This window comes from Rhopalosiphum padi, chromosome 3 (assembly GCF_020882245.1).
Source record: "Rhopalosiphum padi isolate XX-2018 chromosome 3, ASM2088224v1, whole genome shotgun sequence".
In the NCBI taxonomy this organism is placed as follows: Eukaryota; Metazoa; Arthropoda; class Insecta; order Hemiptera; family Aphididae; genus Rhopalosiphum; species Rhopalosiphum padi.
In genome coordinates this window covers 4946917-4967874 of record NC_083599.1, presented here as the reverse complement: position 1 = coordinate 4967874, position 20958 = coordinate 4946917, and the positions used below count along the sequence as shown (strand labels likewise).

Sequence of the window (20958 nt, the reverse complement as noted above, 5' to 3'; positions counted from 1 at the left end):
GTTGTAATAGTGTGTTATTTAAATATTCATTATTAATAATAAAATCATTAATTATTCACTATACAGTCCACTAGTATTTTTTATTTTTTTTATTCAAATTATAAACTGAGCCGAAACATAGGTACACCCCGAAGGAGTATAAAATGAAGGATTCTTTATTGAATACATCCTCGAGTAAGAATTATCCAGCGAGCCATTTACATCTGATGTGAAAGGATTAATATTAATCACGGGAGAAGAGATAGATTTTGAAGCCCCAAATATAAACAATAAATTGTTATTTTATGAAGTTTCTTAAGACGAGAGAGAACGCAAAAGCCTGAAAAAATACAATGTCTAATTTGATACGTATAACTGATTTGTAAATAAATATAAATTAAGAAGGGTAGATTTCTCACCATGCATTGGCCAAAGATCTAAAAAATTAAAATCAACGAGTAGAAACTTATTTATAAATTAATTATTTTAGATAGTACTTAAGCAAGTTGAACGGTTCAAATTTAAGGGGGAAATATAATGAAGAATACATTTATATAAATTTATTTTCGAAATAAAATGTATAAAAGTAAAATAGATATCACAGGAATTTCTTTTTCTTTTACATCTATAGTTATTATAATTAATGATATATTCGTATGTTAGATTAGAATCGTGAATAATTTTTAGCTAAACCGTCAAAATCGATTCATCGTATAATAGTAGAATTTAAGGGTACTTCGTTATTAAGTAAGGCCTGTGTTGAATTTTTAATTTAATTTTTGTATAGACAATTGTGATTATAAGCAAAGGAGATGGGATAATGAACTTATCAACTAACAAATTGTGCCTATATATTTTCGATATTTTTAAATTGATAAGTAGTACTAATTAATTTATTAAGTATTAATGACTTACTTATAAGAAACTTTAAATTACATTTCCAAGTTCTATAAGCAAGTTAAACGTTTTATCAAATAACTCAAACAAAAAACTAGAACATTTTTAGTTTTAATAAACAGCTCAAAAAGGCCAACTTTAAAAAAAAAGGAAGTGTATTTTAATATGATAATATAAAATGTGTTACGTATAGTACAAAGTTCAAGTTCAATTTTAAAACTAGTTTTTTTGATATAAAATTGGATCTAAGTAAGGTTTGTGGTTGAATCAAGTCAGAAATTCGCTGTTTTTTTCATAATAATCAGAGAATACCTAACTAAAATATAAAATTACGAAAATACTGAAATATTTACACCTCACCGTAGTTTTGGCAATATTTTTTTTTGCTATTCAAAAATAATTAAATGTATTGACTTACTCGTAAAATTTAATATATTCATAACAGTGATATACTCAATACTATTAATCAGCAAAGAAACTTCCTTGGTTTTTTGGCTATCAAATAATTTAATCAATATTCTATATTTCTATGATTAATTAATAACTAATTTTTTTTAGCGAAAATACGTAATATTAGCTTACTGCAGGTTACATTAATATAGTATAACATAATAGCTATATTACTTACATGGTCATTTGTTATTAAATCTTAATTTAACTTAATGAATCAAGTTTTAGATCAAATTTAAATCATTCCCGAATAAAACAACGGAAAATAATTAACATTACAGTTTTTAAAAAACATGTCAGAACACGTAAAACATATAGCAACATAATCATAAAGAAATATTTATAAACATTAGGTAGAAACATTACTTTATAGTTTTATCTCAGTTTCTTGTGATTTCATTAATAATATACACCGAGGAAGTATACATAATATGTGCATAAAAAAATTTTTATACCTATAACAGGTACCGGTTTTCAGATTATTTTCAAAAATAGCCGGAAACTAATTTTTAAATTTATAATTACCAGACGGTGGATTTTACAAACTCTTTATTTAATTGGATTCAGTTAATACTTAAGAATAATCGTATTCACAATGTTCCCTTATGCAAATTTCATAATAATATAACACTGAAGAGGGTATAGTCTAAAAAATATTTGTTTAAACTGTTTGAAGACTATATGATGTTAGTATAAAAACGTGAGTTTTCAAAAATACAAAATAATTTGATTTTATGGTACCTATTATTGTACTATATTTTTATTATAATAAATTGAAATATACATAATGATGTAAATTAACACCGGTCAATTAATGAACAAATTTAATATAATAAATTTAAAATTGCACAATTCTATAAATTCTCTAATAAATTAAAATAATATTATTTATTATCATTTTGGAATAAAAACGAGTTTAATAATTATATTAAAAAATACCTCATCCAGGTAAATCAATAAGTTTTTACTTAGCTAAACAAGAACATTTTATGTCAATACTTGTTTCAATCGTATGTAAACTGCGGTAATAATGAAATATTATTAGCCAATGAATAGAATAATAATTTATAAAAATAGCATTGGATAATATGCATAATTTTTGGCGTCCTATATCTTATACAAGTACTACTACTATTTCAGTACCTTCACGAGTTGGCATTCCTATGATGTTTGATGGGTACATAGAATTCTATGGAAGAAAATCAAATTGGCAATGTTAAAAATATATATTAATTCTAGCCCTTAAAACATTACAAGCATTTTAAAATATACTTTTATGTATTTTAGTATAGGTACACTTTTTTAATACTGTTTTAAAAAAAAAAAATTAAAAAAAACAAACTGTAGTTTTCATCACAAAAAACAAGTTATACTTAAAGACCTTGGTACTCAGTAGTATATATTAAAAATACACTACAATTATTTTTTTTAACAAAATTCACTATAAGCTCTCCTACTAAAAATACCAAAATAATTTAAAATTATAATTAATTTAATCGCATACGTCATATTATCATAATATTAAAGGAATAATAATAACACTAAAAAGTAAAAACACAATCTATGTTAAAAATATTAATTAATAAATAATAAATAAATATTCAAAACAATAAATTTTGAACCACTATGCTGCAGTAGGCTTAACGATAAAAAAATCATCCACATTTGTCAAAGTGGTTCAAAACTCATACACCGAAACCATATTAAATAATAATAATTAAACTATGTCTATAGAAACTTATTAAAATTAAAGCATTATATACTGGATTGCAAAAATATTTTTTTGTATCAAGTTATATGGATCTTTGAGTATGTCAAATAGTTACTTAAACATAACATATTAATGTGGACCATTGGTTAATTAAATTCAATCAGTGAAATATTATCAAAATGTTGGTGCTACCCAGTATTAGAGTTTTGTTAACTGCACGAAGAAAAGTCGAACTTCACCACCAACATTATATACACAACAGACAATAAACTGATAAATAGCAAATGTATTCGATTTGATTTAGAACGTATAAAATTAAAATTAACAATTAGCTCAATAATTTATAAGTTCTACATCATATTATATGATTACACATTATAATGCTTACTAGTTTCTAACTAATAAAAGATATAATAAATTATAATTATGTATAATGCATATTGTTGTATACAATAATTGTAGTATTATAGAAATGCATGAAGCAAACATTGAGTAGGTACCTAAATATTATAAAATACGATTAAAAGTCAAGGATGTGCTTATCGCCAATAAGTACACCTATAGGTTTTTTATGATTCTACATCTACTTCACGAAGGCCGATAAATACCTTTGAATGGATGTTAGTCTCGTAATGACAAAGGCTTTTTTATTAAGATGACATTGTACCCGAATGTGTTATCTTCGTATTACAAACGCGCGTAAATACAAAATTATCAGTTGGGTCACGTAGAAATTGGGTATTTTATTAAGCCATCAAACAATATAGTTAGGTACTCAATAAATAGAAAAAAAATTGTTGAGTAAATCTAAAATCAGATTAATGATAAAATATAATATATTACAAACAATTTTAATGAAGTATGACGAGTAATGTAACTTATACGTAACTATTAATTTATATTTATGAACGCATTAATATTTAATTTTATTATCAATCGCATATGACTTATTGTAATTGCATTTCACTCATTAAATTGTTGTTGGTATAAATATTTGCAGTAAAAATCGATTTTTTAATATTCTTAATTTGTTTACAAAAATAATATATAATTGAATGGTAACCAAATGTTTTAAAAATTTAAATTATCTACATATTTTAATTGAAAAATTAAAATCTATTGTCTTTGAAAGTTCTAATTATTTTATCTATAACAAACTTATTTACCTGAGTATGAAGAATTAGATGTCTCATGTAATTTAAATGTGAACGGTATGTGGACTTTCATCATTTTCATCTGAGGTATCCTTTGTTGAACAGGATGTACTGCATTACCACCAAACATTAGTTCTTCGCCGTGCAGCCAAAATACTGTCATATTCCTAAAATGTAAACAAAATAAAAAAATTATTATTGATCTAAAATTATTTTGTAATCTTGTTATTTAATGATGTCAAACTTAAAACAAAATAAAAATAATCAAGACCTTTATCGATAATATAAATCACAACTTGTCGAAGAGTTATCTGTAAGTTCAACGATTAATACAGAACTAAGTTCATTGAACGATTCACTGCGGTAGTAAATGTTAGTTGCTAAAATGCTAAAATATAAGCTACTTAAGAGGTCAATGAACAGAAATCAAATACAATATTCCTAAACCTTATAGTTTACTTAAACATAATATATAGTATAATTTGACGTAGGTAGTAATAAGTTATTATTTAAATTAATAGTAGGTACACTAAAAATACTATGATACAATAGTTTTTATTTTATTTAAAAATATTAATGGAAAAATATGATTAATTAATTTTTTTTTTTTATAATATAATTCGGTAAACAGGTTATGGTAGTACGCAAAATGTATACCATAAAGTGTAATGCGGGTTCTAAAAATTTTTAAAATTGCAATGTTTTTTACAATCAAATAATTGGTATATAATGTATATGTATACTGGCATTATTTTAACGCGAGTACATTTTATCAATCTAACATCTAACTACTCATTTGAAATTTAATTTTAATTGTACGTAATTTTAAATTATGTAAAGAAATATTATATATTATACTTAATTTATATACTTATGTATCTATTCTGAATTAATTAAATAAACAAATATTATAATTTTCCTCTAAATAGATATAATTCTATACATTTTGGCACAGGTCATTTATTTATGAAAATAAATAAATTAGCAGGGGGTCAAACAGCAGTTCATAAAAGGTTCCTAACCAATAATAAAAATATGCTTTGTATACAAAAATATGGTCAAGTCATATAGCTATACACTAAAGATATAATACATTTTAAATTTTATACTTATTTAATTATTTTAAGTAGTTCTATTTATAATTAATATAATATATAAGATATAGACATATAGTATAGAAGTATGTACATTGTACATGCAGTAAAATAATAAATAATAAATTCGTATTATAATTTATAATTTATACTTAAATTATTAGCAATATCATTCACATAATAATTTGGTAATACAATGCTACTTATTCAGCATAAAATCTATATTTTAAATTATTAATTTTACCTTTATTACTATAAAAAAAATGTAAGAATTTTAGTAGCATTAGAATGAAATGTATCATTAAACATTTTAATTCATAACTATTCTATAAATTGTTTGTATTTAATAAAATATCCAACAATCACAAGAGAAAATATGTCGATAAAAATTAAGACGTAATTTTTACCCTAATCGTATTAGCAATTTAACATATTCATTGTTTCATTGGTACATTAAATACTCCTCTATTAAATTATCAAAGAAAGTATTACTAATATCAGTAATATCAATAAAATAACCGGATAAGTATAGCTCTGCTGTATATCTGTATAATAGTATAAAATATAAAAATATTGTTCTATATGTATTTTCATAATACTGCAAAACAAATTTATGAAGAGTCTTGTATTCACTATTCAAGTCATAGATATTAAATTTGATTTATTTTAACTGAAAAATGATTTACGAATTTTCGTGATTTAGTAAACTTTATCAAAATTTTAATACATTAAAAAATAGATCTATATATATTTTTGATATATTTTAATCCCAGTAAGATATAAAGTTAAGAAAAATCTTGTTTTACTATATTTTCAAATTTTTTAATCAACCATTAAATCGTTATCAACATTTGTAAAAAACTAAAATAAGTAGAAAGCATACATTTTTTTATGAATATTACAAAAAAAGCCGAAATGTTTAGAAAATAAATATTTAGTGCAAATATCTGCAATTTATTTAAGGTTATTCACTTTTAAATGACAATAATTGATAATGCGCAAGTGTTTCTATTTTTCCTAATTTATTTTTTGTTTTTACTAATATTATTCAGAAAATCTTTTCTATTACAAAATACGTCTTCAGGTATATAAAAATATGTAAAAAATACAATATGTAAAACTATTAATTGCTCAGACAATATAAAATTATTATTATTCTTTGAAATGTAATGTGTTGAGTTTTTAACACAACAATTAAAATTATAATAATAATTATTTAATCATTTAAAATTGGTTTCTTTTATTAAATTGCTAGTTTCATCCAATCCTTCGTTAATAATTTTCTTTACTCTTTATTATTCGACAAATATTTTTTCTTTTAATAATTATTTCATATTTTCCGTCATTTTTAACTTGGATTTTTCTTAACCAATCTAAATTCCAAAACACTTTGATAATATATTGACCTAAATATGATTTTATATAAATACATATATTATATAATGAATAAATCGATGTCCCGTTATTTTAAAACCAGAAACAATATTATTAACTATACAGTAAAAACTATGCAGTTTAAACAAGGTCAATTTGAGGTAAACCCACAGAAATAGCATAATAATAAAAAAATATGTTTATTGTGATTAAAATATAACCTTGATTATAACCATGGTATAAGTAAATCTAAAACTTTAATTTAACTGTAACTATATCTCCAAAAATATTTGTACCAAGTTTAAATATATTTTTAAGAACCTCGGTTAAATATATTTCAAAAAAGCATAAATTTAATTAAGTAAATTAAATTAAATCAAAAATTATATTCGGTAGGTACCAATTTTAATCTATAAAACATATTTATATCGTAAAATATCTATTAAACGTGTCGTAAATATAATGTCAACAATAATCTTTAGTATCATTTATTATCTACAAACGTGATTTAACAATTAATATTGAAACCATAATAGTACGCGATAGATTGTTTTTAAATAAGATTAATTTATTTATAATTTATTTTAATTTCAATATTGGACTTTTCATTTTTAACTAAATATTCATCTATTTAAAATTTATAATTTTTAGGTTTGTTTTTATTGATGATTGTAAACACATAAACATTATAATACATATCAGTTACAGATAGAAAATTGTTTAGAAAACCTCGAAGTTGATTTAAACTTTTTCAATAGAAAATAAAAACTGTATTTTAATTCAATGAAATAACTAATAATCCAATTTTTTAATTAATTAAGAAACATATTGACTGAACTAAACTTATATATGACTACCCAAAAACGTGTTCAGATATCCAATAAATAAATTAAATTATAATGATATTAAAAACTATTTGTAACAGACTATGGATTATATCATGAAAAAAAAAGGAAAAAAATATTAAATACATAACATACGTATAGTTTCCTCAGTATACTTGTAGAATATAAAATTACATGAATATTTGTATGAGACTTTTGTCATCGAAACTAAAATTGAGACTTTTGATACGATAATGAAAAAATAATATTTCCAGTATAGACTATCAACGCATTAGTTTACATTACATTTACTAGTGTTTAATATTTATAGTGTTATTTAATCTTATTTAATCGTTTACACTGATGGACGTAGATTAATGGATATTGTAACTGTCAAAATTACAGTCAACCATAAAATTATATTATATATTATTATTTAATAATATTTTTTTTTGAACATGATAAATATTTTTATTTTATAAATAATCTGAAAAGAGTTAATTCATTTAATTATTTTAAAATAGGTACCTATTTAGACATTATTTTAGATATTTCAAAAAAAAAATAATTTGTATATCAATACACAATAGTACCTACTGTAAACAAAATAATGATAGCTTATCCAATTAAAACTGTGACTATCAGAAAATTAATTAATAAATAACATTAATACTTGGATAGGCTGTCATTTATAAAGTGTAAATATTTGTAACTATTCATGATCAGACGTTCTCATGAAATAAAATAAAAAAATAAACATTTTCTCTCAATATCTTTCGTTTTTATCAAGTTAATGGAATAAGTTGACAGTTTAGTATTGTAGTTATTAAAAACAAATTAATTAACTATTAAGACCAGAGAAATAGCCTTCACATTTTTCACGAAGAAAATTAACAAGAAATTAATAACTGTTAAAACTATACATAAATATAGAGAAACATTAAAAGTAAACATAAAAATTAAAATTAAACAATAATTAAATAAAGCAACAAGGTCACCAAAACTAAAAAAAAATTAGTTGATTCTTACAATACTAAAAAAACAGAAAGTCACATGCCAATAAAATAACAGCGTTCTACATAATTTAATTGTTTACGTTTAAACATGAATCTGTTTAAAATTTTAATTTATCATTCAAAAAATATATATATATAAATTTAAAATAAATGTTTGGGCTTAAGAGGCCGTTACACCAGCATTTGTTTTCTCTGTCTATCTACCACATAATATAAGAACAAAGATAGTCCGTATTTCCACGGTTACGACTCTCTGATTCAGTTTAGGGCAAAAGCATCTATATATTTTATAAATAACTAAGAAGAGTATTTCCAGTGCATTGACCGGATAGATTTTAAATATTTTTTTTTTTTATAAATATAAGCATGTTTCAATTTATTTCGATTATTTTTAACCATTAATAATTTATTTAAAATTGTAAATATTAAAAATCTATTAGGTCAATGCACGGGAAATACTCTTCTTTATAAAATATATAATAGGTGCTTTCACCCTAAACTGAACCAGAGAGTCGTTAATCGAATACGGAGTATCTTTGTTTCTATATTATGGGGGAGATAGACAGAGAAAACAAAATACTGGTGTAGCGGCCCCTTAAAGTAAAAATGTATGAAAATAATCAAAATGATTAGGAAATAATTTTAAAAAGGTATAAGACACACATTTGATTCAAATTCAACAATCATTAATAATGAAAGACTTCGAATTAGCTGAACATAATTTGAAATAATTAGTAAAATAGAAAGTATCAATAAAATTGATACGCCAATTTAAAACCGAACTATAATTAAATCCTATATAAGTCAATAATATCAAATTATTATTAATTATTTAAAAACAAAAATAATTATAATACAAGGTCAAAAAATAACCCTAAATTTAATTGACAGTAAACGATAGAAAAGCGTTTACGCGATTATAACAATATATTTTTAACTTCTATCGATTCTAAGCGGAATAGAATTCTTCACTATGTTCCCTATGTTTCGGATAATAAATATTTTGACTATAAATATATAGAAAGATAAGAATATAGCCTTCTATCGAACCAAATTTTTAGGCACCCCGTTTTCGGAATTTCAGATACCTATTCGTACTATGTTAAACTCATATAGTTCTATTTGTTTCTACACTGGCGATTGAGCACTGTTCGTTTTAAGATTGCATATAACATCACATCGCCCTTTTACGTCTATTACCTTCGAGGCTTCGGCGAGAGTATATAACTCCTTCTGCAACTTTATTTTTTTTTTTTTGACAATTTTACAAAAAAAATTCATTCGTTTGGCAGTGGACAGTTAAAAACGTCAGCAACACGGCTTTAAAATTACTACGCCTCGATTACCATCGATTTGTAACGATGATCAAATCAGTTACGTGTATACCTACCTAGGTATATGTATCTAACAGAAATAGAAAGTTCACGGTTAATAATAACATATGAGAGGGTCAACGTTCTAACCTGTTCAGTCGGTATATTGATATTGTGTATAGCATAGTCATAGTGTTAGCAGTTAGCAGTTATGAAAGGACTCGTTTAACCTGGTCAACAACTGTCTTGTCTATAATAATAAAACATGTCTACGATAGTTTAAAAAAAATGTACAGTATTTGTATACTAATAAATAATCGAATTTCTTTTGATCAGTACAAAGATGTGTACCAGTAATTTGATACTATGTACAATGTACATAGTACAAATGTGCAATAATAATTCTCAAATTAAAAATTTTTAACAATAAAAAAATAAATCCTCGTGAACTTCAGATGTTTGTAAAAAATATTTAGCCGATGTATTTTCGATATATATAAATTATTAAATATACTATAGTTATCAATAAGCAAATTTAGATTTTAAGAGGATTTGTCTGCGTATGTTATCATTTTTTGAAGCAGTAAAAAGAGGTTTTTTTATATACATTTGAATACATATTCAAATTTGAACGAAATTATATATTTATACAAAGAATAATAATTTTAATTAATTTGATGCAAGTCAAAAATGTACTTTGTAGAGACTAGAAACTTTCTTACATATACTTATATAGTAAAACCTCTTAAGAATTTAAGATAGATCCTTAAAAGAAAGAAAGAAATCTCTTACCAACGAAAAATAACAACAGTATTGTGCCTATAACATATGTATTAACTGTTTATTTAAGTTTTCTTATAACGGAAACTCCAGTATAACGTAAATATCAGTTGGTCCCTAGTGAATCCGTCATAACTCGTAGGAAAATTTTACTTCACTATTATATTTTGTATACAAATATCATTTTCAAACACCTAGGTTTTGTATAGCAGTGCGGTTACCTCGAGCTTACCTACTTTCCTCCTTTTATGTAGTAGTAGTTTTTCCTATTATTTTGAAAAGTAATAAGATTTTTTTACTTTTGACCCCCAAAGTATTTACTAAACACACATTATTGAAAAACCAATATACATTCATCGTTCCGCTTAGAATCTAAAATGAGCCATGACCTGTACCGGTGTCGCCCATGAGGTATATAATTGCAAAATAGCATGTGATCCAACTATGTTTTTATTTTTTAGGTTCTAGTTTTACAAAGATAATTTTTTTTTTAAATTGTTGTACCTGGAGGCATTTTCATACCAAAAAAGAATGCTTCAATATTGAGGATGGTTCCTGGTAGCGAATTGTGTGTAATTCAAAAAGCTTTATACTTTAATACAATAGTTTATATTTTTCATAATTTATATTAGTTGTTAAAACAATTTAAAATATCGAAGATATTGCAATGCTAAAGTACACTCAAATCTTCTACACAACAGAACGACTTCCCTGGTTTTTATTTGTTTGTTTGATATTTGAATTATTTGTCAACTGAAAAATAATATAATATTATGATATCACCTGTTTGTTTACAATCGAACCAGTAGCGGCGAAGACAGCATTATATGACACCAGTGAATAAAATAAATAAATAAACAAAACCCGTAATTATACTGGTGCGAAACAACTTTCTTTACGATCCCGTTGCGAAAAATTGAGACTGTCGCTCGCATGCGTCACAAAAATTATCGTATAACGTGTCGTTTTTCCTCCGAGGGTGTTGTCCTCGTAGATTTAAAAAAGAAAGACGATAAAACCGTGAGACGTTCCGTCGTCGTTACTCGTCAACATAATATTATATATTATATTATATACATAATAATATATTATTATAATATTATTACACTCGCACGCCACGACTGTTGAACAATGATATAAATAATATTATAATGACATTTTCGTTTTGAAACTTTACCTCAGCATCATCTGCGTGAATATTATCGTATAATACACGTATCATTATTACACGCACATGCACGCGAATACGTGTCTTTCGTACGAATTACGCAACACAACACAACACACAGATTTTGCATACAAATTTAAGAGGGGCGGGCGACCGCCGATCGGTCGACCGTAGTCGTCGGCGGCATTATTATTGTCGGTTGGTTTTTTTCCTACATTTTTGTTCACTACTCGTGATTATCATTTTGACCTCGACGACAACGACGAGCGAAAATTATTCTTTTTTTCTAAACGTGCGTCGTCGTTGTCGATTCATTGGACCATTGCCGCCGTGCATCGCGATGTATATACGATATAATAATAAATAATAATAATAATAATAATATAGTGTATTAAGCATGAACACGGCCGACCGCACGATATAAAATTCGTGACGATACAATAGCGTAAAATATTTCTGTTATTGTTACCACCGATAGATATTTTTTTTGATCGAATCCCACAGAGCCGTAAGGCATTAATTCTCTTTAAATGGTATCGAATTATCCACACGACGAAATGCGTATACACGTCGTCTCGGGATCGTCACCCGTAGAGAAATATAATATGTAATAATAATATTATACAATATCATAACAGGGGATAATGGGATGGCAGACTGAAACTACATAAAACATAATATAGTATATATGTATACAATTACTACAGATGGAAATAACTTTTTCTCCTTTTTTCTTTGTACTTACATTTTTACGATCGGATTTTGGTAAATGTACCATAAGCACCCACCCACTACACAGTAACAACATTTATTCCTCCTTGCATTCGAATCCACACAATAATCAAAATACTCACTCGTACTGTATTGTGTTCGTTGTTAAAAATTCTACAAAACTTGACAAAAATACCCCATTGGCCATAAGTATAAGATAAATAAAATACGTTTTGGGAATCTTTCTTTATATTAATTAATAATTACTTTGATAAATAATAAAGCAGAAACAAACATAAAATTAGTACAAAAATATATTCGAAACGAATCGTTCAAACTTATTTATCGGTCGCCATAGTACATGAGTAAATCTAATGGTAATACGACAGACAATAACGACATTTGCTTAGTGAATTTTCGACGTATAAATAAGTCCGTATTTTTTATCCATTTTTGAACGTATTTTTGAAAGGAATAAGAGAATCTCAAATAAAATATGTCAATGTTATAATAATAAATTTATTGGATCAAACAAAAATATTCCAATTGGTAGGTACATGCCATCAAATCAGCTATCAATAAATGAATTAGCACATACCTACTTGTTGCAGCCTACATGATTTTATTAATAGGTTGTTAATTAGCAATGGTAATTGCCCACTAATTGACCCTCCTTTATCTCCGTCAGAAATTTCCATTCGCATAATGTCGTATTTAATATTTATTTTTTTTTTCGTGTATACTCCTATTTTTATTATAGTGTGAGTGTCATATAATTTTGATCTGTTTGAAAATGTTTGCAAGTATTATATCTTCAAAATTCGTCTACAATAATACGTGAATATTGTGTAGATACAATATAAAGTTTATTGACATAGGTACACATAAATTACGATATTATGGTCTTTATGGGTTTTGAGTCTAGCGTTTAGTCATAGATCACAGATAAAAGTATTATAAAAGTACATTTATACGTATATACATATTAAGTACAGTTTAAGATATTTCTTTCTGTATCACGATTCACGAACGTTTAATATTATAAATTAATTTTTTTCCCAATTCTATGCGGTCTCATTAAATTCAATTATTCGCAAAAGAACCGATTTAGATTGTTGCAGAATGTATTGTGTCAGACAACTAATACTGTTATAATATATCAAGAATATACCGTTAGAATTCACAATGCTAAACAGAATCTTGTTTTATTTTACCGTATGAACACCACTATATAACACTGGTCTCGGTGGTCTCGAAAAATTAGCATTTTAACTCGTTTAATGGAAAGTCGGCCGGTGGTTCACAAAATATAAACGTTGTTGAACAACTTGTACCACAAATGACAATATATTTGTGTTTATTTGACAATGCATTTTAGTCTTCGATATTACCAAATTATCATGTGTCATAGACACCGTTAGCGAGTTAGGTGTAAGCATTCTAACTTAAATTTTTTATAATTTAATCGAAATCACGAAAATCTCTGCGAATGCCCTTAAGCCAATGTCCGGTAACATATATACTAAAAACAAACCGTTACTTATTTATTTAGGGATTTATAATATATACCTAATTATTTGTATTTTGTATAGACACTACCCTCAACACTGCCTAACAACATTTTATTATTGTTGACAAAAATAATAATATACATACTATGTATGTACACGCTTATTGCAAATTTTATTTGGTTACTCACGGTTTTCTTGTTTTTTTTTCTTACTGATATAAAATATGTATTAGTCATACATTCATATAAAATTATACACGTTTATAATTGTTTGTTTATAACTAACTGTTGCTAGTAAACTATTTATTTTACAATGATAATATTAATTTATTACTGAACATAAGCATTGATTAAATAGCTACTGACTATTTATTAATATAATATTTTACAGATCTCCTAGCACTACCAATCTACCTACTGCAGAGGTTATTCTTATCGCGGATAAAGTCAGCACTGATAATAACGTAACCATATAACACTATCAGGACCTACAACAATAAATTACGATCACTGTAATTACTATTTGGTATTTACTATTTACAATGCAATCGTTATACGAACACGGTCGACAACACACGATATTATCTCGTATTTTAGAGGTGCATCGTTCACACGTTTATGATACGAATTTAAAAAGAAAAAAAAAACGAAAACACGATCACTCGGAATACGTACACCGCCGGTAGGTGCATATTAAACGACAACATATTTTTATCAAAAATCGTAGCAAACACATGGCGAAGTGTTACCATGATACACTGTGTGAACGTCGTAAAGTCAACGCGGGTCTGTCCATGAAAAGTGAATGCAACCAGCCAGAGTGTAGGTAGATAATATATTATTATACTTAATAATGTGATGTTATTGAAAGTTTAGAGCTACGTTATCATCTTGACATATTTTATGCTGTGCAACACACACACTGCACCGTGGCCGACAGCGATGATTACCGTTTGTTTTTCCCCGCCAATATAATATATTATATTATACACGGGTACAAATTAATATTTTACGAACCTTGTTGCGCCTACTAGCGTATTATTATTATTATTATCGACTCCTATAACTATTATTGTAAACTCGACAATTATTATTATTATTATTATTGGGCGATCGAAATGCACTCGTACAGAGCCACTTAACCTATATAACACACCGTTAACCGGACTGGATAATATTATTATTAATAATAACAGTCGGGTGATATCGTTCCCCGGCCGGTCGTGATAACGCGACCGGCGGCGGCGGACACTTACCTCATGATCAGCAGGAACATGGCGCAGAAGCACATGAGCACCGCCAAAACGGACAGTATATTGGAGAATTCTGCCACGGACACGAGCATCGCAGTCATAGCGACCAACATCGCGCGACCGACGAGCGTACACTTAGTAACGATTGACGGCGCGGCGGCGGCGGTGTTTTGCTGTGCCGACCCGCGTGTGGTCGGTGGGGGGGCGTAAGACGTAAACGAAAAATCCGACGAAATAAAAAAACCAAAAAAATAAAAAATAAAAAAACGCACCTGGCGCGCCTCGTCTGCCGTTCGCTTGGTAAAATAATTACACAGTGGTGGTTCTTACCCGTATCGTGTGACTATCGCGCGCGCGATTAGACGCCGTCGACGAGGTGGTTGTGAAAATCCGTTCGGGGGGGTACGGGGGAACCCCGTGTTCCGCGATCAGTCTAACTCATAAAAACGCGATAAACGTCGAGAGAAAAACGACTTGTGGGACGCGCGAACCGGTGAGCGTGTGCGTGTGTGCGTGTTCGTGTGCGGCGACGGGGTCCGGACAAACGCGGGCGGCGCGGACGGGGACGACGACGGACGTACGCGAGAGAAAAAAAACAAAATACCGCGGTTTGTGCAACGCGGAAAAACGTCTATTTTCGATCGGTCGTTCGGTGGCGGGCAACTCGCGCGCGACGTGTGCAGTAGTGACCGTACACCGTCTCTCGTCCGGACTGCGGTAGTTAGTGTGCGCGGTCTGGAGTAGCGCTGCACGCACGCTCGCGCAAACGCACGCGCAGACACGCGCCCGCGCGCCTGAAACACTACCACAAAGAACAGCGGCGGCGGCGGCGGCGGCGCGCATCGGCAACGGCGATAACACGAGAGTCACAACAACAACTACTACAAACACACTCGGCACACACACACACACACACGGCGACGAAACGCAACGCAACGCAACGGTAACGAAAAATGGGATGCGGCACACACGGCGTCCGCGTGCGTTCGGGCGCTGGTGGAGGTTACGGTGGCGGGGAAATGCGAGCGCTGCCGCCGCCGCCGCCGTCGGAGGAGGACGGTCGTGCACGGCGATATTCACACCGCGACCGGGCCGGGTCTACGTTCTGCGCAACCGGTGAATGTGAAAGTGTACACAGTGTACAGTGTATATTATTATTATTGTGGTGCCGATGCGACGGCGGCAAACGTCGTCCCACCGCAGCCATCAGCCATCGCCCGTCCCACGCCGAGCGAGGCTGCAGTACGGGACGCCACCGGCATACTATAAAAATATAATAATATAATATAATAATATAATGCGCAGCCATCGGCGGCGTACCGACACGTGACGCACGTGATTCGTATAATATAATTTTTTTTTGTTGTTATTGTATATTATATAGTTGCACTATGCGTCATGTTTGCCCGTGACGAATCATGGGGGGGCGAAGGGGGCATTCACCTAACCACCGGGATCGTTTTATTATTATTATTAATATTTTTTTGTCACTCGGCCGCCAGTGTAAATAATTAAATACGTGTAGGTAGGTATAAGGAATATATTATACGACGAAACACCCTTCCGACCCCTTCTCGCGCGTCGAAATTGGCCGAGGAATGATATATTATATTTTGTAGCCATATATAGACTGCAGCTACCCGCGCTCGTTAAAAAAATTAAAATAATATCGTAAACAATATTGAAGAATGAAGTGCAACAGTATAAACACTCGCTGCAGGTTAAATAAACTGTCCGTCTTCGTTACATAACCGACCGGTTTGCCCGTTTACGACCAGATATAAAATAATTTATTTGAAGTGTAGGAATTAAACGCTTGCCAAACCAGAGATCGGCGCACATAATAAACTTTCTTAATTTTTAATTTTTAGAAATTTGTTAATTGTATGCAATATGTATGTATAATGTATTTTGTTTTCATTTTCATTTAATGAGATCGATCTCCGAAACCGGAGAGCGGATTTTGTTGTTCGGGGTCTTGTTCGATTCGCATTGGCTGGGAGGAGTGCAGTGAAGATTTTCAGAACTTTATCTTTTATGGTTAATTCACAACAGAGCTTCGATAAAAAAATTAAAACACATTGTATGTTTTTAAGCTTTATAGCTTTGTAGTGAGTTAACGATTGAAGATAAAGTTCTGAAAATCTTCTCTGCACTTTTCCTAGCCAATGTGAATCTAATAAGACCCCAAACAGCAAAATCTGTTCTCCAGTTTCGGTAATCTACCACGCTAAATGAAAATCTAGCAAAAAATAACTATTTTTTTAACTGTGAAAAACTAAATAATTTTTTTTGAAAATTTTTAATCTCACATTTTGTATCTACTTGATAATCCCTTTTTAATGAGATATCAACCAATTTTTTTAGCTATAATAGTTTTAGAGAAAAGTTAAAAAAATAGAAAATTTGGGACTGTTCACGCCGACGTTTTTGTGAATTCAAATAGTTATACCGCTTAGGTGTGATATCGGATCTCTCTCATTAATATTGTATGTCTTAATTATCCACCTACTCATTACAACTGAGTTACATTTTTATTATTTTCCTATTTAACACAAATTTTTGAAGTTTTAAAAATTCAGACTTTTTTCATTTCAATAAATTACTATCATTAAAAATCAAGAAAGTAAAAAAAAAAATGAAAATTATTGATTTCTCATCAAACGATTTACAGTGATATTTCAAATTAACGTACCTACAAATAGGTACTTAAAAATTTCACAAAATGTTTATACTTTCCATACGTTCTACAATTTTCAACATACATATTTTAACTCATTATGAACTATTAATAGACATAGACATAACATTATGCAATATACGATTTTTTTTTCTATAAATGTCGATAAATTATTTTTCATTTCATCGGTTCTTTCCTAAAACACAGGACTACAGCTATTCACGACTATCGCTCAAAACTATATAGGTTTAACCATTACCTCATCTACTATAATCATAACAATGTCCACGCACCGTGTTTCAGTCAGTTGCGCAACGTGTGGGGTGGTTGGATGGCTTACGTCAGGGCAATGGCGCCGAACTCAGACTTTTGTTGTGAAGCGAAATCAAAAATTGTTGTCCCAACCACCCAACTTATATGATAAACCCATTTAAAAAGTGAAGCTTATGAGCCACTGCACTAGGGCACTAGAGTATCTGGCATTTTTGGGGGGCGCACCTTTTAATGGATGTCATACCGTGTTATCAGTATTTATTTTATTATAACATACATTTCCTACATAAAATATCATTCTAAATTTGCTATTAAATATTTCAATGGAGTTGACTATGATAGGAGATTAAATGTTGCGGAAGAGACTTTAAAGTTCTAGTATTTTTTCCAGTAGTTAATTGATACTGTTATTTTTTAACTTTCTAATAGATTTCATGCCCTATTAAAAATTACTTTAGACATTCAATGAGTCAAGATCGACTATTAAATATTATTATTTTGAACATTGAAAAGAATAAAAGTGTACAATTAAATTTAAATAAAATAATAGAACATTTTGCCAACTTAAGGTTAGAAAAGTTAAGTTTATATGAATTAAAGAACCTGCCTATTATATAATTTGTGTTATTTATTATATATTCTTAATGAACATTCAGACAGTAATAATGATTTGTAAATTATTTATAAACTGCTCTATTCATATTACCTATTGGTTCTTATACCTAGATTTAATTACACATTATGAAATAATTGAAGTATTTTAATATACTCGTATACGTATATAAAAGTTTACAAGTATAAAATCTATAGGTATTACAAATGTATAATAAAAATAATATATTATAGGGCGCTATAAGTTGTAATTACACCACTGATTCCAACTTCCAATTCTTAAATTTACAATAACCTACTATGAATAGTAAATAGTAATATAGTATTATAAAGTATATTAACTCCGATATTAATTTATAAGTTATAACTGGTTATAAGTTAATGGAACTTATAGGTAATAAAATTAAATCATATTATAATATTTTAAATATATAGATTCCTGTGGAATTTGTTGCGAGTTAAAATTAGTTTAACTTATAAGATATACTATTGTACGTATATTACTAACTAGGCAACTAGCTTATCATGCATGACGTTGATCGTGATAAAAATTAAATGCCCGTAGATTAAAACCTTGAACTCTGTTAACTGCAAACTTCGCAGATCACACTATCGCAGATTTTTAACACATTAATTTGAGTGGTTTTTGTTGTTTTGACCAAGTATGAAATATAGTTCTAAATAATTATTTTATTTTCTGAAACCCGATTATACATAAACAAAAAATATATTCATTTTTCGTAAACCAACAAATCCCTGTGTGAGACGTTTAAAATGAAAATTTTAAAATATTATTGGGTTTGACTCTTAGAGTTGTACATATTCGGGTATAGGATTACCTATATATTATACATACCAAATTTCAGAACCACGAGTGCAATAGACTTTTTACTGTGAATCGCTTACACATCACTCAATACTCATTCACTTCACACACTACACATTCTCCCCCTCTCACTCTCTCTCTCTCTCTCTCTCTCTCTCTCATACATACACACACTGCCTTTTATTATTATTGTTATATATAGATGAAAAATAAATTACTTATAGCAATACAAATAAGTATTATATAATAAAAAATATCCTTGGAAATATAGACAGATCGTCTACGCTCAAAATTGTTTTTCCTCTTATAACTATAATAATTTATCATTGAATTTAAATTTGACACCTCCATTATAGCAACCTACTCAATGACGAAGTACGACACCTACTATTATACAAAAGACCGACTTCCACGGTTATTTTTATTTAGTATCACCACATCCATGTATAGAGTTACTGCATACCTAAGTCTTAACAGCTAGACTACTTACAAGCGTTTCTTATGTAATCACAAAACTAGCAAACGTATATATTATAAATATCAACGCATTTGGTAGGTACTTAATATTTGAGTATAAATATTGAATTGATAATAAATACCTACAGTAAATAATAGTATTTATAATCAATGTGATGGGCATATTAAAATAATGGTATATGCTGAAATATTAATTACCTATAATTACTTACTCAAAAATGTATTGTTGAAAGTATCTATTACAACGCTGATGTCTGATAATATATATATTATATTATGCTAGGTTTATTAGGAATTTCATAACCTAGCCACCTAGGTAATTAATAAATTTTGGATCAAAAATTTGAATTAGCGAGACTAATGAGAGGTAAAGCGATGACCGTGGAAACTTTCATTATTTTTGTTAAAGTTTATTTCAAATCGATCAATCGATGTGAAGAGTTTGATTAAATGTATTTAGTGGACAATTTTTCATTTTTTTTAATGTTATTTTTTCAAACTTACCTACTTAAATTTTAATAATAAATAAAATTAATTTTTAATTATAAAATTAGCTCAATAGATAATACTATAGGTATATCTATATTTTATATATTATATATATATTTTAATTGTTTTATAGTTAGTATATAGACAGTATAGACTATACTGTATAGTTTTACATTTTTAATGCTAAATATAATATTTAATAATTTGATATTTTACCTATTTAATATTTTATTTTTATTGTTATGACCCGAAAAAAAATGCATTACAACTAGGTATACAAGGTTAAGTTATACTTACTAGTTACTATAACTATAAGATATAAAAATATCGCTAGTCACATTCATTTTTATGTATTTTTGTGAAATTA

At 28.3% G+C, this 20958-nt stretch overlaps 1 protein-coding gene across 1 annotated transcript in view; it reads right to left on the bottom strand.

Annotated features, from left to right (window-relative positions):
* LOC132924028 (cell growth regulator with RING finger domain protein 1-like) overlaps positions 1-16010 on the bottom strand; it is a 38396-nt gene extending 22386 nt beyond the window's left edge. The window contains exons 1-2 of the mRNA XM_060988085.1: positions 15238-16010; positions 4204-4358 (exon numbers count right to left, since the gene is read on the bottom strand). Of these exons, the coding sequence (XP_060844068.1) occupies positions 4204-4358; positions 15238-15347 (265 nt within the window). The 5' untranslated portion in view covers positions 15348-16010. The remainder of the gene's footprint in view (positions 1-4203; positions 4359-15237) is intronic.
* Between the last annotated feature and the right edge of the window lie 4948 nt (positions 16011-20958).